General features: G+C 40.1%; 1 protein-coding gene across 1 annotated transcript; it reads left to right on the forward strand.

Annotated features, from left to right (window-relative positions):
- Positions 1 to 202: 202 nt before the first annotated feature.
- Positions 203 to 26335, forward strand: DHRS3 (dehydrogenase/reductase 3). The gene is made up of 6 exons (XM_082493576.1): positions 203 to 412; positions 22166 to 22309; positions 22599 to 22718; positions 23476 to 23714; positions 24744 to 24869; positions 26092 to 26335. The coding sequence occupies exons 1-6, from the start codon at positions 218 to 220 to the stop codon at positions 26174 to 26176; spliced, it is 909 nt and encodes a 302-aa protein (XP_082349702.1). The 5' UTR covers positions 203 to 217; the 3' UTR covers positions 26177 to 26335.

The following is a 26335-nucleotide window of genomic DNA, read 5'->3' on the forward strand; positions in this document are numbered from 1 at the left end:
TGGTCTTCTGCACTACTTTACTCCTACCCGTTTTTTCAGGGGGAGAGAAGGCTTTTTCCAGTCCGAGAATCTCTTGCCCCCAAGTTTTGGAAGGGGGTTGAAGATTTGCCACCCGTCTGGGGGTGCATGAAGGGTATTGGTTTTCTTTCTCTGTTTACTTGGTTTTGTGAAGGGTTGGAAGAGAATTTTGCCTTCCCGACTTGCCTGGAACGAGAGGATGATTTGGAAATGGCTGGGCGCTTTGCTGCTTTTCCCCGTGCAGATGGTTTATCTGGTGGTGAAGGCTGCGGTGTGCGCGGTGCTGCCGCCCAAGCTCCGAGACCTGAGTGGGGACAACGTGCTCATCACCGGCGGGGGCAGAGGCATCGGCCGCCATCTGGCCAGGGAGTTCGCCAAACGAGGAGCCAGAAAGGTGAGCAGCGGCGTGAAGGGGAGGGGGGGGGGGGGAGCTCCCACCTGCTGCTCCCTGGGGAGTCCTCCGGCTCTGAGACATAAAAGCCTTTTTCCCTCCCCTCTAGGTGGGATTGATGGGATCACTTTGGGAAGGGGAGAGTGGAGAAGAGGCACTCGTTTTGCAAAGTCCTGGCGCTCCGAGTCATTACGTTAACTTACATTTCAGAAAGTTGCCCACTCCTCCTTCCCTCCTTCCCTGCATCTCCCCATCTCATCTAAGAAAACGGGAAGGTGAGAAACGATCCCCCTCGCCAGTTCTCCTCTGCTGACAAAGGCGAGGTTTCCTCTCCAGCCTGGGTTTCCCGTGGCAGGGAGAGAGAGGAGAGCTGTGGAACTGCCATGCGTGAAGCCACTGCTCACTTGCGTGGCTGTTTACCCGGCTGCTTCCCGGCAGGGAAGGGGAGGGCGCAGGCGGCTGCCGGCTCCTGCCTTGGGGCTGAGCGCAGCCCCAGCTGCCCCTGCGCACGGCCGGACTGCCGCTGCCACGCGTGTCGCCCCGGAGGAGAGGGGCTCGGCTCGGAAAGGGGCAAGCGGGGTGTGCAGGGGGGGTTCCGGCTCTCGCTCCTGATAATGCATTCTCTCAGGAAAGTGGGGAGAAGATTTCAGTTTCACCCCGGTGGTTTTCCGTTTGCGAAATTGATTTCTTGTGCTTTCTGAAGTCCCTTGTATTTTGCTTTTTGCCAGCCCAGAGCTGTTCAAAGGTAAGATGAATGAGACCCCAGCAAGGAAGAAAAAGCACAACATGAGTAGGAGCTGTGAGGTTGTTTGCACGTTTCCTTTAGGAAAGAGGGAAAGGGGGAGAGGCTGAGAGACTGGTCTGTCCACACAGCAGCCTAGAAATGCCAGCGTAGCTGGTGTGTCCATTCTCTAGCTCAGGAACTGGTGGTTTACCTTGAAACTTTGTGTCTTCGTAAGTATAGGTGTCTCCATATGTGTGAACCAATCAGGGATACAAAAACCACACACACCCTGCAACGAGGCTTGAGATATAAAAGTTCCATCTCTCCCTTTATGGGTAATGAAAGGCAGGGATTGTGAAATTAGACAGCTGCATAAATACTCTCTCCATATGAGAGAGGATGAATGGAGAATAAAGAAGAAAAATACAGAATGAGAGGATATTTAAAGAAGAATTTGCATTTAGTTGGGATAGTGTTTTGTCACTTCCTTACACATTCACTACAGTTTTCTATGTGTGGTATAGAGCTATTCTGGCATACAACTTTGAGGTGTAAAATATGTCAGCATTGAACTTTGATGTTTGTATATCCTTGTGTTTAAACATCATGTTGAGATTTACAAATTCTTGGAGACAGAGCAAACAAGTTGGCTGACCTTTGGACCCAAGCAATTTGCTGAAAGTGTATTTATATTATCTGTTAGAACACCATGCTTCTTTATTTATTTATTTAGGCTGGCTGGTTGCTATGCTAAGCTCTGGTATTAAAGTACCACCATTTCTACAGCTAATTCAAGAGGTGCTTAGCTGCAGTTCAGCTAGAAGCTGAACAATGGCAGTCAGCCCTAATCAACAAGGTGACATGGGCCAAAAGGAGAGGGATACAGAGCTGAGGAAGAAATTACTGTAAACAGATATAGACTGTAGTTCATTTGTATGCCTTATCTATAAAATCTCTATGTATCTTAGAAGGAAAGAGTAAATGAGAATAATTGTTGGGAATCTTTGTACTTGCCTCATACGATGTTGTGAAATGCTGTGTGGTTGCTAGTTACTGTTTAGAACTTTGCGATTTTTTGCCTTATGGGTTTTTTCATATCTGTCATCAAGGTGTTTCAGTTTTTGCTTTTACTGAACTTGAATTAGATTCTCCTTTCAGTTATATTATGGCTATCCAGTAAGTCAAATATGGCACTCAGCAAGTTTTGATCCTCTCTGGTAGTGGCATTGCCTTTCTGCCTTTGGTAGTGGCACGTTTTCCCTGAAACACTGAAGCAGGCTTATCCTTTTTTTCCTTAACCCTTTTAATGACAATTTTATGTAGATGTGGTAGTTTCCATTCCCTTTGCTGTAGATTTCATTTCTTTCCTGCCTTATGTGCTCAACCCTAACTTTGTGAATGTCATGCAGTTTCCATGTAGAATGCAAGACCTCTGTTTGGCACTACTCTTTGATTTTATGCTTTGCCTTAGACAGTCAAAATGAAGACGACACTAAGTGGCAAGCAAGTTGTCTTTCAATAAGGCTTGTGAAAATTAACTATTCTATTTTTCTGTTGTCTTCTTATGCGGTTAATTGCTTCACAATTATATGCAAAGCTTGAATTATTGATCATAATTAATAACTTATAACAGATTCTGTTTATCAGATGGTGTAGTCACAATATTAAACATTTAGAAAAACACTTCCACCAAAGGCGTGAAATTCTGAGGCCAAGCACAGTGTTACAAAGAGGTGAATGGAAACAGTAACATATAGGTCCAGATTCTAATAGGGGGTGTGCAGTATATCTTGAAAAAGTCATCACAGCGCTTGCGCACACAGACATAGTGGCGGAGTTTTGGAGGTAGGCGGCGATATATAACCATATTTTTGAGATTAGAATCTTCTGAAAGATAGGTTAGTTGAGACTGTTAGCATATGAAATTTCCCCTGATAATTAGACTGGTTTGGATTTCATCTTATACTCTGTTTATTTTCAGAGGCTGGTTTTGTTAATCACAAATGAGATGTATCTGAGCAGTTTTCACGTAAGATGAGAAGTGTTATATCTCACTAAGATTATGAATTGTCACATTTGCAATTTTTTTACTGTAAAATTTGATCGAGCATTTAAAGCTAAGAAGATGGCAAGAAATAAATCAAAAAAGGGTTTATGCAAATGGAAATACAGTGTCTTCTGCTTGATAGATGAGCACAGAGACTGAAATTCTCAATTCAACAGAATGGAAGTCTTTTGAGCATGATCATGTAAATCCATCCTGATTCCCATTCTCTACCCCCATTCTTTTAAGTCCATTTCTCTGCCATCGTGCCTCAAATATGACTCTGACAAATAAATGTCTAGGAGACATTTCCTTCTAAGGTGAAGTTTCTTTTCTCGTGGTTGTTCATTGGCCTCTCTGATGAAATGGCCAATAAGGGGACAAAGTGCTGTCAGTTGTATTTTCAGTTACAGAAGTGCGTATCTTCTAGGTTTTTTTTTTTCAATTAAGACTACCAATGATTTTCAGGCAAAGAGAGACTTTAATTATTAGATACACCCGGTTCAGGTGTACACTAAGAGGTCAAAGGAACTGTACTGCATTTCTGCTTTCTGGTAGAAGTTTTCAAAAACTACTTGGTTGTAGGAGTCATTGTGTATTTAAATGCTTCCTTTAGCACTTCTGGAAAAAAAACAAAAGCATGTAAATATGCTGTATGCAGAGAAAGAGTGGTTTACAGATGATACTGGACATGTTAGTGTTATTATGAGGGATGAATAGCATTGAATTTTCTCCGGAAGTACTCAAGTATTGTAATTCAACTTTCATGCTGTTCCCCAGAGATGTGTCCAGATTCAGAAGTGCCGGCTGAGAAGTTACTTTGCTGCAGCTGAATTGCTGGAGAAATATACTTTTTTGCTTTTGGCTCATTCTTGGTTGCTTGCAAAATTCAAAATTTTCACTGTTGTTGGCTTTAACTCTTGAGAATTTTGATTACACCATTAAAGCGTATGACAAATAGAGCATCAACTCTGCCTCAGTCTCACACATTGGTAGTTTTGTTAAGGCTCTTAGCTTTTGATATTCTGTGGTTAGCCAAAAACGGCAGAGTGTATCTGTGCTAATGAAAAGGGAGAAGGAGATATTTTTATGAGTTTATGATTTAATGCCTATGAAATAAAAATCCACTTCCAAAGCCTAATGGTGTTTTGCAAAGAATATACTGTATAATCAAGTTAATATTGGGAAGACTGGCCCCTTTGAACAATATTTCTTGTGTGGAAGAACAGCCCTCTACAGCTGTGAGTAGTCAGGGGGATGTAGGGGCTGAATGGGTTCATTCACTGGTGGTTAGACTTGGAAAATGCTTCTGGTTTCCTCTAAGCCATTTGCTTTTCCTACAGCATGTTCTATTATAGTCCCCTTGCCAGAGAGTTGTCAGCCCTGGTTTTGATGATCTCCAGTGATGAAGTTTTGATTCGTATGTCATTTGTATATCTTGCTCTTTGTTAGGTTTTTTTTTTAGGGAATTTCCTTGATGTCTAAAAATTTTCCTTGTAATTTTAATTTATGTTCTTCACAGATTATTTAGTCTGGGGTCTGACTGAACAGGAAAGAGATGCTTTGTTCTTAGGCATTCTGGATTATTAAATGTCACCAAAACCTAGTACAAGTAACTGAAAAAGATATAATTATATGATAGAAACAGATTCCCCAACTCTAGCATGTATTTTAGTATGCAAGGTTATCTGACAGTGACTTTGGCAGAGTTTCTTAAGCCTTTCCTGTTGGGAGACTGGTCAAAAGCCATTGATTTCATTAGGTTTATTATTAACACTGAGGGCTCTGGGCTCAGAAATCAGAGGTAGGGATCTTCCATAGCATACCTACAAGGGATCTTATACAGCAGTGCTTTTCTATTGTTCCTTTGCGATCATTTCTGTGATCTCAGTTTCTTTCAAAGTATGTACATTTTGCCCTCCAATTTTGCTTTTGGGGCTTTTGGGGGTTTGTTTGTATGTTGGTTTTTTTTTCTCCCCTCCAGCCTTTTTGCCTTTTTGGTAACTGTAACTATTGATGAATGAACAAGAGGGCTGCTAGGGGATCAGGGGTGTTTTGGCATGAGAGATGTCTCCAAAATACCAAAAGGGCTAGGAGCAGCCCTGGCCTTGTGTTAGTGTGACAGTACTGCAGAGAAGAGTTGAACAATTCCTATTAACCTTGTTGAGAGTTCTTCACGTTCATCATTGCGCAAGAAATGACCTCGTAAATACACTGAAAGATCTCTCCTTTCACTTTTTTGTCCTCTGGACATTCACTTCCTGTAGTGCAGGAGACTGTGCAGGAGACTCAGAGGGTTTGCATGCTTGTGCGGCGGATGAGGTAAGCAGCCTGGAATATCAGGACAGACAAGAGCCCTTACTAGATGGCAAGGAGCTAGTATCACCAACAAAAACAAGAAACGGAAACTTCGCTCTTGCATGGAATGTACCGCTTGATAGCCATGACCTCGCTCTGTCAGCACTGAGTCTAGACAATTATGTCTGCAAGTCTGCAAGGTACTTTGAACAGGATGGCAACGTGATGGGCAGCTGTAGAATAACACAAACACAATAATACAGTGATTATTTTGGGATAGTGAACAAAGATCCTGAAGGCACTACTTGAAAACTTTTGCTTTGAAAACTGATCAGAGATTTTTGTTGTTGTTGTTGTTTTGGTTTGTATTTTGCTTATATCACTTCTGATTTTATTCAGGCTACCAAAAAAAAAATCTCAACTGTTATTTCCATCATTGCTTTCACAACATTTTCAAAGTGAGACCTTAATGTCTTCATTTAGGAAGAAAGTTGTTTGAGCATGCTATCCTCTTTCAATTCAGTTACAATTGGGATGGTAAGAAATCAGTGGAGGAAGGAGCACCCAGGAAGGGAGGAGAGCTGTGCAAGCCCCCACCGCTGCTGAAACCTAGAGCCGGTTTCCCTCAGTGTTCTGTTGAATTCAACAGAACTGAAAACACCAGAGGAGTTGCAGGTGCTTGAGAGCCTTGTATAATTGGAGAGGTTTAGCGAGTGAGATTTTAGGCTATAAATTCTGTTTAGGATGGGAGTATTGCAGAGAGGTTATGTAAAAAATGGTATCAGGTCTTAGAATTTAGCCTCGTATTCCCAGTAATGGAAAATTTGGCAAGTTTTGAAATGAGTTTCTACAATGGCACGCTCCTCCCACATTATCTACACAAACTGCATCTGTAGTTCTATGAATATTTCACTTTAGTCTTTATGAATCATGTTGACATATTATTGTCCTGGTTTGTGTGAATTAGTATATACCTTTTAAAAACTTCTTTATAACATATACCCAGTGCTATATGATAAAGATTAACTGAATTGTGACTATAGCTGGAAATGAAATTCATACTAATCTCCTGAAGTGAGGGCAAAACACTGAGACCGATGCTAGAAGTCATTCAGAGCCGAGACCTTTTTTAAGGTGTGGGACAAAAGCTATTAGTATCTCACATGCATTTCAGTAAGAGTTCTTGATCAAAAATGTCCTTTAAAATACTGGTCATTTTCAAACATTGATCTCTGTCACTTTCAGAACCTGAAGAATATTCTTACTAAACTGTATTTGAGAGTTAACTCTTGTCTAAAGAAGAACCTGACATCAAATTTCTAATGCGCAGGAATATTAATCTGCCACGGAGTTCCACCCATAGGCTGTAGTGTTCCAAACCTGAAAACATTTCTTTTGTGATGTACAAAGGTGCATAATTTCTGATAATGTGCTGGAGGAGCAGGGAAGGGATGAGATAACATACCTGTAGTAAACTCAGTAAGTCCTTCTGCTTGCTGTCTGTCAGGTTTTAAATCCCCTGCGGCTGGGCCAGTCATCAAGAAGACACTTGTATTCTGCGAGTCATAACTGATATCTGACGTGTATCTTGCAATTCACTCCGAGTTCAGAACATGAATAGACCTGATTGGGCCACCCCAGAGGAGATTAGTTCTGATATAAGGAAAAGTGCTGATTTTAAATGAGATAATTTCAGAGCTGAGAGAAACTGGTTTTCCATAGACTGTGATTAATCACCATGGACTTGTTTTTAACAGGCACCATGATCTAACATAATGAAATCATAAAGTCTTTAAAATTATGTTTATAAAAGGAATGGACAGAGTTCTGATGTACTTTACCCAATGCAAATGCAATATGTAAATGTAGTGCAGAAACAGATGTTGAGTTGGCCTGGTGTATAATAATTTTAAAAAGGCTCAGTGTAAAAATTACATATGTATTTTTGGATTCCAGTACCAAGACAATGTTGTCAAGAGAGCACCTGTCCACATCCAGAATGCTTTTTATGCCCTGTGGAGATACCAGAATGACATAGAGCCCATGTATCTAATGGGTTTCTCGGTTGTAGTTTAGCAATGCAAATAAGTAACTAGCCATTTTGAAAAGGCAATCTGACATGTGTCAAAATGAAAAAGATTTTTTTCCTTTCCTAAAAGGAAATTTTGCATTTTCTATGTTGTAGATATTTAAGCATAATGAGAATATTTACCCATAGTGCAAACATCAGGTTCTAGGTAATTAATCTCTCCTGGTGTGTGTGTGATTGAAGAAAAAAAATAGGAACTGAACAGTTTCAGGCATATTTTTAATGATGGTTACTTCAATCTTATTTAAATTTAAGTCCTTAATATTACAGCAAACTATTAGAGCATGTCATAACTTAACAGTAACCAGAAGTACATGAAAAGAATTGGGGAGTGAATGTTTTTCCATGTCATGCAAAATAATACATTAACTTTTGATAAACTATGAGAGCACAGATTTGATTGAGTCGCTTTATGGTCTCTAGAAAGGCTTTCTTTCTATAAAGATTATATACTGACAGCAACTTTATTTAATGGCTTCCTCTTGGCAGCTCACTTTGCTGATTGAATTTAAGGATGGGCAGAAGAACCCTTGTTTCAAGTCCCGGGCTTAGATGGCATTAAGCCTGTTATATGTGCTAGTGCCAAGGCCAGCAGCTTGAATAACGTGCTGAATAAGTGTCTCTGGTTGGCAAGCACAGCCAGAATTTATCAGATATCAGATCTGTTGGTGTCTGTGAAGTAGCATTCCAGCTGGAGCTGTTTTAACTTATAATTTAGAACATACCTATCTTTTGTTACCAAGTATGTTGTAAGGAGAATAAATAATGCTAACAAGAAGTGGAACTTGCAGAGTAACAGGCTTGTCATTTCACATCAGACTACAGTGATGTCGTGAAAATATTGTCCCTCAGAGACTGTGCTGTGTTGGCACACCAAAATCCAGCACTTTTAAAAATGCTTAAGGGCTGTCATCAAGACACTTAAATGAGGCTTCCCACAAAATGTAAGGACTGTGACCATGCTGTAAGAAATCTTGAGGTAAGTTTTAAAGATGAGGTTATGTATTAATGTTGTTGTAGTGCCTCAGAAACCCACTCACACACCAGCAATTATTTAGCATAAAGATGCTAAATGTGCTGCGTAAGGACAACAGAAAAAGATGATGCCTACCTCAGGATTTCCAATCGAGATATAAAACAAAAGGCAACAGCTGAATACAAACACAGAAGTCTGTACTAGTGAGGGTTGCAAAGCAAGTGACTTCAGCACCACTCATTTAGCCATTTTTAAGTTTTTGGAAAGGCATCACAGCAATGGAAGTTTTAAGGTGGGATTTGAAGAGCAGTAATAAACAGTTTTGGGAAATGTTTACAGAGGTGCAGACAGTGTGGTAGAAGACACAAAGGTTGTTTGAAAAATTAATGCTGGGAGGTAAAGGCTGCAATCGGAGCTCTGATGCTACATGAAAGGTGATTTGTAACATGGGGATAGTGGCCTCGAGAGTGAACACAGAAGCTTCGATCTGGAAAGCTTGAAGAGGAGTTAGTGAAGTTCAAAATGAGAGTTAACCTGGGCAAAACAGTAGACCAGGTATATGATCTTGAGCAGGGGGATTGGACCAGATGACCTCCAGAGGTCCTGTCCAGCCTCAACGATTCTGTGATTCTGTGATGTTAGTCTCATTTTTACCAAGGAAAGGAAAAAGGCTGCTTTTCTCAATTTCATGGCTGACAAGATGGTTTTGGTCTATAATGTTTCACCTTACTTATCTGAAGTGATTCATCCCTGTTTTATTAGGTGGTTTCATTGCCTGCAGTGACTTGTAAATGTGCTGCTGTGCATTTCTGTTGCATTTATGTCATGAGTCTGGTACAGGCTAGGAAAAAGTTGTCTCAGATTTGTAGAACTATTTCCATCTGAAGCACTGACGTGTATAGGTAGCTTTTACTGCGTTGTAAAATGAATTAAACATGCTGTTGAGCTAATGTCTAATTAGTCTGGCACAGCAATTTGCTTTAAGAGTGACCATGAGCCCGGCATACATTTCTAAGCCTTCTGACTAAAACATTTAGAAGGAATCAAAGATTATTTTTCTTTTTATTTATTATTACTTTTTCACCCTGCTGTGGAAACCTGTCTTGATAGGATGATACTATGCAGTGGATAGTAAAAATGTGAAGGAGGAACCTGGAGAACTCTGAATAGACTCTGAGTTACATTCCTCAAACATATCAGCAACATTCAAAGTGAACACACACAAAGTTAGGACATCAAGAACTAGCTGATTTTACATCATACTACCGTAGCCAAGACCAAGAACTTAGAGTAACCTGATAGGTATGGAAGTATTATGTCAATTTTTTCAAGAAAAGAACTAGGACAAACAGATGATGAACTCCACGGAAGTAGCCAGGTAATTCTACAGGAACTATAGGAGAAGAAAAAAAAGACAACAGTTCCCTTTATTTCCTTCCCATAAAATTGGACAAGTGTGTAGAAATTATGTATCTTTCCTTCTGGACATGGAAATGTCAGCTAATGATTATTGATTTTTTGAGTGTTTGTTTTAAAATCCATTAACAAATGTTGGTTAGCTGTTAATGTTCATTTTTCACTTTGATTTCTGGACTGAATTGAAAATACAATTCTAATACCATTGCTGCTTTAAGGTACTGTGTAGGAAAGGGAGACTGAAAAGGAAAAATCATAAAGACAGAGAACAACACCCCAAGAGCTGACCACCGAGAGAGAACAAGCTCTGGAATTTCTAAACCTGTGTGCTTATCAGGAGTATAAAGCAGAAATTATTAGAGAGATCTCTTTAGCTGGGCCCAGACTCTGTTCTTCAAAGCATCATGTCAACATGCTGAAGAGTCGAACAAGTCAGACCCAGGCACTGCCAGATCCATTGGCTGATAACACTGACGCCAGTAGAAAAGGGTCAAATACATGTTGTTTGACCTTTATCCCAGTGGGGATTAAATTGATTCTAATTAATAGACTTGGGAATAGATGGGTACCTTGGCAGAGTTTGCAACTAATTTAAATTGTCCATCCTATTAGCTTAGCCATAAACTACGCATAATTGCAAAAGGATTTTGTGGACAGCCACCCTTATGTTGCCACCTTCTTAATTACAATTTATTGAACACAGAGCATACTTGTTGTGACTAACACAGGGATTCCTGTTGTCTAACATTGCCTGAGCAAATGTGTCAGTGCTCCACTTAACAGCAGTAAAATAGTGTTTGAAAGCACAAATGCAGCTCTGCTGAAATCAGTTATGCTTTACGTATGTGAATAGGAGATAAATCTGGCTCTTGGTATGTAATCAGTGGCAGTTGTACCTCTGAGGACACTTAAACAACTTAAAATTAGTATTTTGAGGTGGTATAAAAATGATGCCTGGAAAGATTCTGGGCTGTGATTATCCTGTAGTATGACATATTTTTAGCCACAGGTTTGAAAGAGTCTATATAAAGGTGGGGTGGCAGTTGGTATGATCTGGCTAATATATTTCATCCCTTGTCTACATGAAACAGCCATTTAAAATAGGTGCAAACGGAGTTCAAGCTTGACTTCTCATCCAGTCAGTGTTCCTTCTCTTGGTCAGCACAGATACCAGCTTGCACCAGCTGTACCGATAGGTAGTGATTGTCTTTTTCCCAGTAAGTCCTGGATGGAAACTGCTAGCTAAGTTCCTATGAGTGCTGACTTGCATCATCAAGTGAAGACTTCAGACACTGAACAACATCTTATTTCAGTGTTTCTTAGAAGCTTCATTGTGCAGCAAATGTCTCCTGTATAGCTGGGCCCACGTTAAGAAATCAGGAGTTACTACTCAAAAAAAGCATGATATTTTAAGTAATTATATTTGGGGGTTTGTTCCGTGTGCCCTTTGAATGACTGGGTACACCCAAGTTACATTTTCAAGATTCTCTTCAAATCAGAGGAGCGGACAAACTTGCACCACTTTAACTGAAAGCAGAAATTGTTAGATATAATCTTTTAACTCTGGGTGCTGGACTCAACTATACTAGACTTAAGATAAAGTAACGGGAGTGGAAGATGTTGTTGTAAAGACTCCGTGCAGTTCACCTTTCCGTGCCCTTAAAAAGAATGGATCAACAATAACTGTGGACAGTCAGATATTTTCTACATGAAGATTAAATTAGTGTTTGTCTTAGATCTGTCATTTTAATCTCCTTGTTAGTAGTAAACAGAGAAACCTTGTCTCTCTCACCAGTACATTCGCTGGGCGAGAGTTGGCTGTGGTAGTTTGAAGAGGGAATGGGAAATCCTGACATCCACTTTCAGCAACTTGGGTTTATGTTGACTACAAACTCAAATTCCCTGTGCCCTACCGCCTGAAAAAAATTTACCAGTGAGGACAAAACTCAGCTTACTGCCTTAAAGAGACGAGGTCATGCTTCCAAGTAGAATATTAAAGACATCCAGCTGGTACAAATACTTCTTTCCCGGAGTGGTAATAGAACAGGGCTGGCTCTGACCACAGTGAGCTGTCAGAAATGATGTAAGAACATTTTCAAGACTCTTGGGAAACACGGGAGTCCTGTCTTGCTGAACCGAGTTATTTGATTTTGGGTTTTGAGATATGCTGATTGTGCAATGTTGTAGAGTGTTCTTTGTGTTGCTTCTTATTTGATTTTAATCCAGGCTCCTTAGAGACTATTGTCTATGTTGTTTATATTTGAATGTGAGCTTTATGGAAGCAAGAGGTTTGCCTCTTTAACAGCAAAACGTTCAGCCACCACAGGGGGTTTTCAGGGTTTCATTTCCCTAGATGATGATGTGCAACTGTTGCAGACTGCTCTAGGACACCTTTTATGCTGTAAGGATGTGTGTGTATGTGTGCGGGTAAGTGTGTGTGTAGTGATCTGGCACCTTGCATCTCCTTTACAGCCCCGGAGTTCATCAGCGGGTCAGCCAGCTCCTAATGACATCATTACACTTGTTTACTGTGCACAGAGGAAGTGCTGTGCTGATGGGTTTGACCACTGTCATCATCTCATTTTAGTCCAGTGTTTTTGCAAAATCAGAAATTTAGAAAAGTATCTTACTTCTATTAAGCGATTTTAGTTTCTCTTCCTGACTGAATTAAAAGGGAAAATAAAAGATAGAAAATTCTTAGCCATTGAAATTATTTTACAGGAACAGTAATTGTTGGTCTTTACAATTATTTTAGTCTTTTTGTGTACCTAAAGATATTTTTTAGTGGAAGTAAAGATTGTTATACAGTGAATGTGAGTCAACCAAAGATAGGCCTGTTTTTAGGGCTAAATGTCACACACTTCATAGTAGTTTACAGCTCCCCAGTGCTCTGCCGTCTACTGGTAGGTAGAAAACTCTTATGGCGTAGAGCTGTGCTTGTTACCGACTTTCAACACATTAGGGAATTATTGTGCCTCAATATTATATTACCTCCCCCTCAGCTAAATGTTAGTTACTGACCACGTTGCTTCATAAAGTTTATTTGACTGGAAAGTAAAGCTTGTCTTACATTCTCTGATAGCTTAATTGATTTTATGTTCATGTTTAAGTGAGTTAACTTCATTTTCCATTGCAGTAGCCTAAAAAGCATGCGTGGGATAGGCAATCACATCCAAAGGATGGTAACTTTCAGGGAGCTGTAACTTGTTAATATGCTAGAGCTTGATTTGTGATTACCTGACCAGCCCCTCTAGTTTAAATAAGTATCATTGTAGCAGAATCTGATTAGAATTGCTTTGATCACTTCTGGATAAAAGTAATTATCATACATTTCATTTCTACATTTAGATAGCATTTTATTTAACTGGAGCTGGGATGGTTTTCACATTTTTCATAAGCAGGGAATATGGTATAATCAGCCAAAGACCCTTTTTAGCCGCGTTGTACCCCTTTGGGGGATGCATGCTCTAGGAGCTTACAGTCCTCCCATTCTCGTCCTCCTACTTTGACTCAATAAGCTGCAAGAGTTAAATGTGTCCTGAAAACTGTCATTTGCACAACAGATGAATAGATTTTAGAAATTCTGCCCTGTTGCGTAGCAACAGTGACCATTAAAAAATAACATTTTGAAATGTATATGAAAAGATAGGAAACCAGTTAAGTGTTTAAATATCGAAGCTTGCTTCTATGCAGTATCCTTTATTTGACTAAAATACTTACAAGAAAAGCTCCTTTTGACAGCTTTTAGATGGTTTTAAAACAGTAGCAATTCTCTTTTTCTGGAGGCAACAAAAAGGAGGCTTGTAGGGGAGCTTGTCTGGAGCTGTTGCTAGCATTCAGTTTATAGATGAATTTAATGTAGGCTATTTTAACTCCCAATACTTCTCCAGTAGCCTCATGGGAGAAATTATTTTTTCAGTCAAGAGCTACATCATATTATACACGTGGATGATCTGGAGCATATTTTAGGCCTTCCTGGAGGGCAGTTTATAATTATGACAGCATTAGAAATGTTATTCATCCTTAGGTTTCCATGCCCGTTTGTGTTGCAAGCCTTCTTACAGTTTAAGTTTAAACACTTCCCCTAGTCTTCCTTTTCTGCGATGTTCCTGCAAGAGCTGGGGTTGTCTGTCTGCTTATGTCTTCCTCTGGCTTCTAAACGTTCCTTGTGGCTTTCCTCATTCAACAGAGCTTCTAATACATTTGCCATTCTGTCCACCTTATTTTTGGATTCTGCTAATGTGACGATACAGCAAAATGCAAAGTCCCCTTGACCGATAACAGGACTATAATGACTATTACAGATCTACATAACAATGTGGAGTAAACTTGGCTCCAGTTCACATAGCAGTGATCATAGATTACTGCCAAAGTTCAGAATTGGTCCAGCATAAGGCAGCTAATTAAGTTACCTTTTGAGTATACCATCTCATTGATGAAATTGTATTTATTATTTTTTAGAGACCTTGTAGTGGAATTTTATATATTCCCTAAAATAAGTAAAGTGCTGATGAAATACTCGTAATGATTTAGCTTAAAGCAAAACTGAAAATGTTCTGAGTTAAAACTAACAATTTTTTACTCTAAACTGGTAATCCAGCGTAATTGATGCTTTTCGAAACTATGCAGCGCACTATCCTCAGGACTTTGTGAGTGCTGTCCCAAAGGTGGTGACGCAGTGGCCAGCCTTCTCCACTCACTAGAAGTTAAAACCACTCAGCATTTCAAGATTAGGCACTCCGTTACAGAAATCATCTCATAAATATATAGGCAAACTCTAAAACTTCTATTGGCTCCCAGTTTGTAGCTCTTGAATTCTTCTTTTCTATAAATTTATGTTGTGTGATTTTTCCAATTTGTTAGTTAAGAAGTAGCAGACTTTTCAGTTTAACTGTTGGTTGAACGAGGCAATTTTCGGAGTTACTTTCACCCAGTACGGTGATGGAAATAATACTGTGTTGGATTCACGTTTTCAATTTCACATGTCCCTTACTTCTAACATTACCCTGTAATCTTAACTTTTGATTGTTTTTTAGCTTTACAAAAATAAACACACTTACCATTCAGTGTCAACATAACTTTCTGTGTAGTAAATGTTTAACTATATTACATGAACCTTTAACCTTGCCACATATTAAGAACGCTTTACCCTGAGAGGTATATGCAAGAAGTAAAAATAATAATGCAGCATTTTGGAAGGGAAACGTGCAAACAGCAAACCTTCAACCATGGCATTTTTGTCAGGCAGATCCAGTAATTTCTTTTTTTTTCTTTGAAATGTTATTTACTGACTTTCTATCCCTTCATCCTGTCTGCTGTGCTTGCAGTACAAAAGGGCTTTCTGCACCTGCATATTTACCCTCCCCACAATTTCCTGAGATCTCTGTGGACATTTTTCTATGAATCTGGATTATAGAAACGGCATGCCAAGCAAATGGAGGCGGCAGCACACTGGTTATTTTTACAGGATGGAGTATTATATTTTTGTTGGTAGAAATCTTCAAAGCCTTACTTCAAATACGTAACTTAAAAAAACTTACCCCTCTCCCCAACCCCCAGATATGCCACTTCTTTCTGCTTTGCAGCCAGAGAATTTTATTGCTGGATATTTCTTTGTGTGCTTTGGTTCCCTGGAGCAGAGGCCGGTTCTAACACATGGTGTGGCAGACATTCACCATTAAAAATCTGTCGTTTTTTCCGCCACAAATGCTTCCATGAACCTTTGCAGGGTGACAGCTTGTGGCCACTTGGTGCTTTTGTTGGAACGTGCACTCCATTTGACCCTGTCCCAGCGTTAATAGGATTGTAAAGCCTGACTCCTGCGTGACCTCTTCTTGCAAACAACCCTAACCCTTCCCCTTCCTCAACTGTTCTGTACGGCAGAGCTGAAAAGTGTTGCTCCCAAGGCAGTCTGGAGTCGCAGTTCATGTTGCAGACGAAAGCAATTGGAAGAACCACTGGAAAAAAGTCAGCATGGGGCCACCTGTCCTTAAATAGTCCTGACTGTGAGAACAGTAGGCATTTGTTCACTTCTTTAGAGGGAGCTGGTCTTAAGTGCAGACAGAAAATTTCAAATTTTTGTTCCGAGGAAGGCCTCTATGGGCTAGGAGACAGGTGTTTACATACTTCTGTAATACTTTTTAGGTGCTGTTTTGTTTCTTTCAGAGGAAAAAAAAAAGGGTGACTGGGGTACAATTTGAATTGAGGGTGGTTTAGGTGAATAACATTAATCCCATTGAGTGCTAAGTCAACATATAAAGTAATGAAAGTTCTGACTCTAGACTAAGGGAATTGGAATTCACTCTTTTAGTCTCTATCTGAAGTCCCTTTAGACCTAACTTTGAATCTAATTACTGGATATTACTTCTGGCCTTAAGTCAAACCAGTTTATAATAAATCTGTGTTTTGTGTTTACCATGGTGGCAGGATTAAATTTACATTAAATTCTTACAGCGTACTGCCTTTACAACTTTGAAATAGTAATCTAGAAAAGCTTGTGTGTAAAACAGGTAAATGGTCTTACTCTCTTGATTCCCCCATGCCTACCTGTAACCTTTCTTATACCCGTCCCTTGCAGCTTTGATATTGGCTTTCCACTGGGGGAATTGGGAAAATTTTGCCACTGGCCTGCTTTGTTTGCTTACTTTTATACAAGTGTCACTAAGGGGCTGGGTTAAGTATTTTGACCTACTTCAGGCATCAAAAGGTTCTTTTTCTTTTCTAAAGCGAAGATTGGCTTTTCACACTGAACGGCCACACCTTTTACTCTTCCAGTAATCTGTCTTTAGCGTGCCTCTCCCATGAAGAACTCCTGAAAGAACTTGTCTGACTGCCCGGGGGGCAAGAGAGGGGAAGGGGTGCAGGAAAAAACTCTTATGCCATTGACAAGCAAAATACACCAACACTTCTGAGGCTGTAGGATTTAGCCTCCTGTTCTCATGATATGCAAAACTCTGCCAGGATTATGGGATACACTGGAATGCATTTCTTCGGAGAACCAACTGTGAGTTAGTACTACCAGGCTTTGTAAATATATGGGGATAAGACTGACATACTTCAGTGGATTATCTACACTTTGTACTTCCTAAAAGTATGCAGGAACTTCCAGAATTGGGTGCAGAAAGGCTTTCTCTGTTTGAACAAAGGTGCAATTACAGATACTGACTCAAACAGAGCAACTCTTGTTTCACTGGACTAGGAAGGAGGTTGAAAGGGGGAATGAAATGTATTGACCTACCAACTACTTCCTATCTCTGCTGATCTGTGGTGAGGAGTTGTGGTTGATTTGTGGAGGCAGCAATAATGAGATCAGGCAGGAAGGGCACTTTCGTGTCTCTCTGCAACGCTTTAATCTTTGAGTGTCTTCATTTGATACAGAAAAGTGCTTCATGAATCGTAAAATGCAGAAACTTTTGGAATGGAAGTTGTATCTGCTAATCACAATGTGCGTTGTGTTGCAAAAGACTAAGAGTGAACAATTTTGTATTAAAATACAGCCCAGATACTCCAAGGGGAGTATCAAGAAATGGCACGCGTTCACTCTCAGAAGTGCTTTTGTTGTGGGACACCTGTCCGGTACTGGTCTAGTTCACCAGAGGGGTAAAGTTAGCACAGCGGGTTTGCTGAAGATACAGTGCCAAATTAATTGATGATGTAAAAGGGCAACATTCCTTTGCTGCTGTTCTTGAATTGTACTAGCAATAAAATCAGGCCAAACAAGTTACATAGCCTTGTAAATGATGTAAAATTAGCTCTAACCTCATCTCCTGCACCAATAATCTACCTAAGACTCTGGAAGCATAGCTCATGTTTCTATATTGTGGTTGATAGCAGCTTCAATCTAGACCAGTTTATATAAACTAGTGGCTTTATCTGATTTTGTGGCGGTCAAAAGCATAACACTTGTGTTACAGTGAAAACCAGGATTTAAACCTGCAGTCAGGTTTGGGGCTTTCCGTAAGTAGTCGGCTCAGGCATCTATTAGAAAGTCTTGCATTAGTACAACAGCAGCTAAACCCTTCCTTTTGACTCCCCTCCGACCTCGGGGCATGTCTCATTAGCAGATTAAGTCCAGAGTTAAACGAGTCCTCTGGGAGCGGAGGATGCAGTGTCTACTGAGCCTGCCACTCTAGCTGAAATGATTTTCCTAAGGCCAGATAAGGAGTTCTGTGACTTGCCAGAGGGGAGAAGATCTAGAGATAAGGTTTGTTTTGCAAAATCTACTCATGAATAAATCCTGGGAAAATCTGTGCTGAGCTGTGATGTCACAGCCCTTGCCTACTTTAAAGTAAATTAAGAGGAGGGCGTGTTAAGTTCCTCTGTCATCCTGAATCTATTCTTTCGTGTGTCCAATGGTAGGAAGACTCCTGCCCGGCTGCTGCCCGGGCTCTCATCGCCTCTCGCTCGCAGCCTGGAGCATAAGCGATTGCTTTAACATTCCACCTGCCTCCCTGACTGCCAACACTGGGGTCACCCAGAGGTAAGCACAGGGCAGGAAGCCTCCAGGAGCGAGCCTGCCACAGCGGGGATTAACCGCCTCGCTGGGCTCTTGCCCTCGACAATTTTCTGGTCAGTAACTTTTTGAACGGAGAGCGTGTTTAGTGCAGTAGGGAGGGGCAGGCAGGAGAGGATGAGAGATGAAGGGGGAGAAGAAACAGGGGCTGGATTCTTTCCAGGACGGAAAACTGTCTGTCCAAGAACTTCTCCAAAACACAAATTAAATATTTCTCTGTCCACCATTAAATTACTGTGAATGGGTGGCTGTGCAACATCCTGACAGGCTGAGTAATAAGGAACGCCGTGTCTCTCTTCTCCTTTATTCCCCTGCATTTTCCTCTGTCCCAGACAGGAACTTCTGTGTCTGTAAGTCGTATTCTCCAAGACTTAGCCTCCAGTTGGGACACACTTATTGCCAATTGAGAATTAAACTTAAAAAGGAAAGGGGACACAGACCAGGCTCTAAGACCCATATCTACGTTTTGAATATTGTGCTTCCTAATGAAACGGACCATTTCCAAAACTGCAGATCTAGACTCCTTACAAATGCAGAGCCCTCAAATCCTAACTAGGGCTGGATAAAGCTAAATGATGCCTTTCTTGGTGTTGCCTGAGCGAAGAACAAAATGAAGAGTTCCTTACATGCTTGCTTGCATAGAAAGTGAAGTGCCAACTGCACAGCTTTAGGCTAACTGCAGCTCACGGGGTGTCAGCAAAACACAGGCTCAGGCCCACAATCATTCATCACTTCAACCATGAGCAGAAGTTGTTGTTCAGGAGCATTGAGAACATGCAGGATTATCCCCGACTCTTAAGCTGTCTAGTTGAATGGTTTAGTGAGAATGTTACAAGTAACACAGCCTTATGAGTTCCAAACAGCAAATTCTCAAATTGCAGATTCTGCATAAGGAGGTGAATTCAGGAGAGCAGAGGACCGATGAGTAGGTTTGCAGAAAATCTCAGGACGCAATAGTAGAATAAGGACCTAGAAAAACATCAGTGAAACCACTGCAAACAAAAGAAGAGAGAAGTATTGCCTACACACAGACAAGGCCCTCTGTAAAAATATAAAGTTCAGGAGCAACAGAAGCCTCAACTATGAGGCTAGTGCAGCAACTAAGTCTTGTCTCTTTTTAAGACCTGATATCCTAGGGGGCCGGAGGGAAGGCCGTGCCAATTTAATTTGGCCAGATGTAAGACAGAAATTGAAAGTCTCATATGATCTTGTAGGAGCAGTCAAGCTTGAATTTGGACCAAAAGCATATTGTATTGAGTTTTGAGTTTTATCCATCTGTAAAAAGTAGCAGAAATGACAGCAGGAAACCTCACTTCCCACTGCGTCATTAGGGAACTTTCACCTCTCACGAAAGAATATTCTTTTATTTATTGCTTTTCTCTTATGCAGGCTGAAGCCTTTACCTGAGTGTGAACAGTATCAAGGACACAAAAACTTCCCATGGAAAAAAAAAAAGTACTGAAGTTAATGCTGTCAGGAGGATAACCAGCAAATTCTGTCTTCCCCAGATGGCCTAGATTTTAACGGGGTCACCTTGCAAGACTTGCCTGTAGGATATCAATGGTCCCAAAGTAACTGTTGGGGCATAAAAAATGTTACGTCCAAGAGTTGCATCAGACAGATGTTCCTTTGACAGGTCTTCCTTTGCTTAACTATTCTTCCATGTATATTTCCTGACATTCAGTGCATCAGTGGCAACTCTTGGGAATAGGAGGCTGTATGGATGTTTGAACATTAAAGTGAAAAATGAGTGATCTACTTTTTATTGTGCAATAGCTGTGTGAAACCCTAGAGTGCTAGGTACGTGAAGTCAGTTTCTTGCTTTACTCCTTGTCTGACACCTTATTTCTCTCTCTGCTTCCTCTCCTACCTTCCATCGCTCTTCAACTTGTCAGTTAAATTTTTAGAATCTGCATTTGACTGGTCCAATCCCGCTAAGAGGCTGAAGTTCACACTGATGGGAACTCTGTGGGCATCAAACTTGATGCTTACAGTTGACATTTTGTAGTGTTTTCTTCTCCCCTTTCCACAGAGATGTAGGCTGTGAAAGAGAGAGCAAGTAAGTGTGTGAGCTTACGTAGTTCAACAGTATTTTGTAAATATTTCCTGAAAGCTTGTGAAATTTCTCACATGTTCGTGATTTCCCTTCAAGTCTGCAGAGTAGCATAAGAAATATCACCCAGTCTAGCTCTGAGTTCAGAAGTGAGTAAATAGTCATGAGTTTTACAAGCTTTGTGTAGATGCCAAAGCCTGATGGCCAAGGGTTATATGCTGACTTTCGAAGACAGGCCAATACACAGGGCACATTTTTAGCCGTATGCTTTCTTACAGTTTTTAAGTCTGGTCACAGCTTTTACCTTGAAAATTACTTCCCCTGAGGTAAGATTTCTCATGAAATGGCTCTGGCATGTTTATAAAGGCTCTGAAGTTTCTGGTTAACCAACTCATTAGTCCTTTGGGGATTTTGAGAATATAAGTCTATCAGTCTGTGTGTCTGCTCACAGATGCGCAAATGATTTATAAATGGGATTAATTGTAAATTTAACTCATTTAGGAAATGGTTGAGGACACAGGTACTCCTGCATTGCCTTGCTTAGTCACACTGGAAGAGCTCTTTGACCCTGCCAGATATTAGTTTTAGTACCAGTTATGAGATAAGCTTAACTGGTCCTTAAAAATAAGCATGTTAAAGCTCTCTGCAAGAGATTTGTTGTGGGGAGGGAATACCACAGGTCCTAAATTTTTATGTTTATCTTGCTGTTACTAAGTTAATTGTGTGATATAATTTAGACTTTTTTTTCCTGTTCTTTCAACTTTTGGAAAAGTCAAAGATTATGAAATCTTTAAAGTTTAAATGTGCTTATTTTTAACCATTAAAAAAAAACAATATACCAGTCAGATTCATACTCAACACACAGTGGTATGGGAAGCAACTGTAATCCTGGATCACAGATGATAAGGCTGCTGCTTGGAAATAGCACCACTCTGAGAGCAACAAAACTGTTTCCATTTTCAAAGCCCATTTTCCCAGTCCCCTGATCAGAGTAAACCTGCATTTGACTATGTGAATGTCTTCTTTTATTTTCTAGTACTGAATAGTAATTTTGCATTATCAGTGTTCACAATTGCAGTTGTGAGCAGTAGCAACCTTTTCTTCTTTCTCCTTTGGGTCTTGCTTTTTGACTCATAGAGCAGTCAGCTGATTTCAGTAACATACTCCATTCAGTAATTTATTTTTTGCAGAATGACAAGTGACTCACCATTCATAACATGATGAATGCTGAGAAGACTTAGCTTGAAGAGCAAAAAGGATAGATTGATTCATATGTCTTAGGTAACAGAGAGATGAAATTAATAATCCTTCCAGTAGCCTTAAAAGACATAGGAAATAAGGTATGTACTAGGGAAAAAAATATTTTGGTTAAAACTGTTTAGCTGTAGATTAATGTTTGAAAGACAGTAGTGGAAGCACCACCTGTAAATAATCAGCAGTGGGATAGAGCTACCACCATCATACTCAAGTCCCATCCCCATGTAACAGAAAATCATCATTAGTCTTAAAAGAAACAATACAACAGGGCTTGCAGTGAAAACACATCAAAGATGTTCATCAAATTGTTGAAGTTAGAAGCATGTTTTAATTATTTTAGATTTGAAGCAGAAGCAGTTTGACTCTAACAAAAGTTTCTTGCTGCAGATCATCCTGTGGGGTCGAACTGAGAAATGCCTGAAGGAGACCACAGAGGAAATCAGGATGATGGGGACAGAATGCCATTATTTCATTTGTGATGTAGGAAATCGAGAGGAGGTCTATCGGCAAGCCAAAGCTGTGCGGGAAAAGGTTGGTGTCTGTGGTAGCACTTTTTGTGGGCAGAATTTAGGAACGACTCATATTTGATGAGGAAAAAAATACATTGGCAAATTGGGAAAAAGAAGGGTGACCATTCAGATTACATTGTACAAATTCTAGCTACCTGTTTTAAGTGATCTAGAAAAATTGCAAGGCCCAGAGGCAAGAATGTCAAAAGCTATGAAAATAATAATGTATTTAGGCAATAATAGATATTTCAGATATAATAGTGGCTGCTGATTTGTGAGGAGAGTTGTAAAGTCATTTGCTTTTATTGCAGGTGGGTGACATCACTATCCTGGTGAACAATGCTGCTGTCGTCCATGGTAAGAGCCTGATGGACAGCGATGATGATGCACTGCTCAAATCACAACATATAAACACCCTGGGACAGTTCTGGGTAAGATAAGGTCTTGTGTCACATGTATTCAGAATTGGGAATGAGTATGACAGATTACTGCCAGTAAACACTTGGCTGCTACTAGGTCTTTCTGAATGATGCTTGGAAAAATCAGTCTGATGTGAAAAGGAGACAGAAAAAACAATGTGAGGGATAAAGGCCAGAGAAAAGGAATCTAAAAAAACTTTACTTTTCCAGTAGTAACACAGTATTTGATGCTTATGTATCCCCATTCTGTGATTTCCAGTAAAACATCTAATTTCTTTTGAGAAAGCCTGAGCTTACAGAGGATAGATTTCTGTGATGTGTATGGAACATCAGAGGAGCATGAGACTACATTGCTCAGGGAAGGAAAGTAGTGTGAAACCGATTCCATTTTGAATTAGATAATAGTAATAAAAAAAAGAGCTTCTTGTGATTTCATCACATTGTTGAAGACTTTATCCTCTACAAGAAGTTCTTAAACATGCAAAGCATTCTATTCATGGCTTTTGTCTGTGGGTGCTGCTTACTAATGTGCTAGGAAAGATTTTGTTTTGTTTGTACACAAACTTTGCCTGTCCAGAATTTTTCAGAAAACTACAAAGCAACAAGGTACTCGTCCACTCCTTTCCTAGCATAATGAACACCACAGTTTGGCTTGTTGTCTCCATGTCACCTGATATTTTATTTTTTAGTAACTACTGTTTTTGTTGTATCTCTGCTGACCAAACCTCTTTTTTTCCTTTTTTTTTTTTTAAACTCTGTTGATCTTCAGACCACCAAAGCATTCCTGCCAAGGATGCTGGAGTTGCAGAATGGACACATTGTTTGTCTGAACTCTGTCCTGGCCTTGTCAGCCATCCCTGGTGCCATTGACTACTGCACCTCCAAAGCTTCGTCCTTCGCCTTTATGGAGAGCCTGACCTTGGGGCTGCTAGACTGTCCTGGAGTGAATGCCACAACAGTCCTGCCCTTCCACACAAGCACAGAGATGTTTCAGGGCATGAGAATCAGGTCAGTCCAGGGGAACTAGAATAAAGCAGAATAAAGCATCTCATTTTAAATGAATCATCAGAATACACTCCTAATTAATGCTTCATTTAGTTAAGAGAATTTGATGTCTCATTTGGCTGCCTGGGAACAGAGGGTCACTCTAGGCCACCTGTAACTCATCAGACTGGTTCCCTCGGTTTGCTGGCATATTCATACAGCCTGCCTGTACTGAGACATTTGCTTCTGCAGAGAAAACTGAAAGCTATTTTTCCCTGAGTGTATTTGGGCCATACGCAGCCACCAGAGAGGGAGGGGAGGCAATCTGAAAATCGAGGTCATTCAAAAGGAGCGGTCTACAAATTACTTGAGAACTAACAGTACAGATTCCATCTTTATTCATTGAACTACTTAAATCTTTCCCACTGAAAGGAATGACAGCCGCTTATTGAAGGCTATCAGTACCTCCTTTTTACCTCTGTCTAAGAGAACAAGCTAAATTCAAAGACTAACAGCTGATCAAATTAATTTTTTACAACGGACAAAGTAACCTATTAATACAGTTTATGCTGGTTTAGTCAAGAAAATATGCAGTGTCAAACTATTGCTGGATTGGGGAAAAGCTTTATGTTTGGTATTAAAAGCAATGGGGGGAAAAATATTTGTCTTTCACCTGCCAAGAACTGAATCCAGCAAAGAGCAACAGAGAGGAAGAAAAACACCAACACTGAACAGACAGAATTTCGGTATTGGTTTGCATACAGTTTAAGAAAATCCCTGAATTAAGGTTCTGAATACACTCTGCCACTTCACCCTAAAGGCACCAACACGTACATTCTTAATTGTTTAGCTAACCCAGTAGTACTGATTGGAACTGGGGTCTCTGGTTTCCAGCTTTCTGGCTGGAACTTTCTGCTCATTCCAGCCTGCTTTGGGGCATGTTTGAATGTCAGTAACCAGCGATAGCTTAGTGAGTAATAGGACTCAGACAGTGATATCTTAAAGAAAGAGTTTGGTCAACAAATAATTATTTTTTTTACTTTATTTATTCAGGTTCCCTAATCTTTTTCCTCCTCTCAAGCCAGAGACAGTGGCTAGGAGGACAGTAGAAGCTGTTCAGATGAATCAAGCCTTCCTGCTCCTTCCATGGACAATGCATGTTCTTGTCATCCTAAAGAGGTAAGTATTTCCTTTGCCCAGCAATAGTTAGCCAGTTAGGCAAGATTGGCTTACAGTCCTCTCTGTCTGTCCACCAAGGCAAACCTCAGTTTGACTGTAACCCAATATCCAGAATCGGATTGGTTCATCCCTTCCCATGAAAGACAGTCATAGAAGCAAAAGAGAGAAAACTTTCTGAGATTCCCTTTGTAGATGTTTTCCCTGAGTATAACCCCTTTATGAAACCAGTTTCACTCCCAAAATTTGGATTCCTGAGATCTGAACTGGTATTTGTTTCTAGGAATTTTTTTAACAATTAACATATGCATGTAGTTGATTTTGATTTAGTAAGCCGCTCTTTGGACTCCAGGCTTTATGTTGTCAAGGATGTATGTACAATACAGCATGTACATCACAGTGGTATTTAGAGAGCATTGCTTGTGTTAAAGCAGTGAAACTATTAAATAAATATTTTTATGTATGATTGGGACAAGAATTTTGAAGTTCCTAAGGAAAGAAAGTAATAACTTCATATACTGAAACAACTAAAGAGAAAGGACATTTAAAATTGTGTTTCCATGAGAGTTTGCACTGAAGCCTTTGGAAAACCTTCTTCAGTCAGGAACTGAAACAAGGCCATGAGATTTCTGTGGAAAATAATTACAATATTGCATTTCAAACAAGAAAAAATAATTCACAATAAATGCTTTGCTCTGAATGTAAAATTTGGGATACTCTCCAAAGTTTCCAGAAATTCTACAGTCTACAGTCTGAAAAAGGGCTGTTCTCCTTCTCCTTTACTGTAAGAATTTATCATTTCTTTTCCATTATGGTAGCTGTCAGGAAATTAGATCTATATCCAAGGCAAGGAAGCCACATGCCTTCACAAATAGATGGCAAGTTAACCAGGGAACTCAGTTTAAATTTGTGTATTTCAGAGCACAAGATTCTGCACAATATTTGGGGGGAATAAAACATGATGGTATCTTCCAAGTTACAGTTTTTACAGACCTTTTTGGATAAATATTTCTGTAGAGAAAGAGCAACTTGATATAACTTTCTCCTTTTACGCCTACTCACAGCAGGATACTGACACGTTTGTCTCCGCGCTCTCACTAGGTGATTTTTGAGAATATGTATACTTATGTATGTGTGTACGTAAACGCATATTTACACAACCTCTTATTAGAATAGACCAAGAGGTTTGTCTGGTCTGCTTATTTTCTTTCTGTTTCTCCTGCAGCATTCTCCCTCAGGCAGCACTTGAAGAAATCCACAAGTTTTCTGGGAGCTATACCTGCATGAACACTTTTAAAGGACGAACATAGACCTGATGGTTCAAGGACTATTCTTCAGTGAAACCAACGCAAGCATGAAAATCCTGACAAGACTGTGAATCAGCAGTCTTGGCTTTTAGCCTGTTCATGTGACTTGTGCTGCTCTGAGGCAACACATTTCTTGCAGGTCATATCCATAGTAACATGACC

Source organism: Vanellus vanellus (genome assembly GCF_965231255.1).
Source record: "Vanellus vanellus genome assembly, chromosome: 20".
NCBI classification, from domain to species: Eukaryota; Metazoa; Chordata; class Aves; order Charadriiformes; family Charadriidae; genus Vanellus; species Vanellus vanellus.

Bases quoted from the DNA above. Each gene is read 5' to 3' on its own strand.
- DHRS3 (XM_082493576.1), top strand. From the start codon at position 218: ATGATTTGGAAATGGCTGGGCGCTTTGCTGCTTTTCCCCGTGCAGATG. The intron at 413-22,165 runs GTGAGCAGCGGC...TTCTTGCTGCAG, and splicing joins CCAAACGAGGAGCCAGAAAG to ATCATCCTGTGGGGTCGAAC. The intron at 23,715-24,743 runs GTCAGTCCAGGG...TTATTTATTCAG, and splicing joins TTTCAGGGCATGAGAATCAG to GTTCCCTAATCTTTTTCCTC.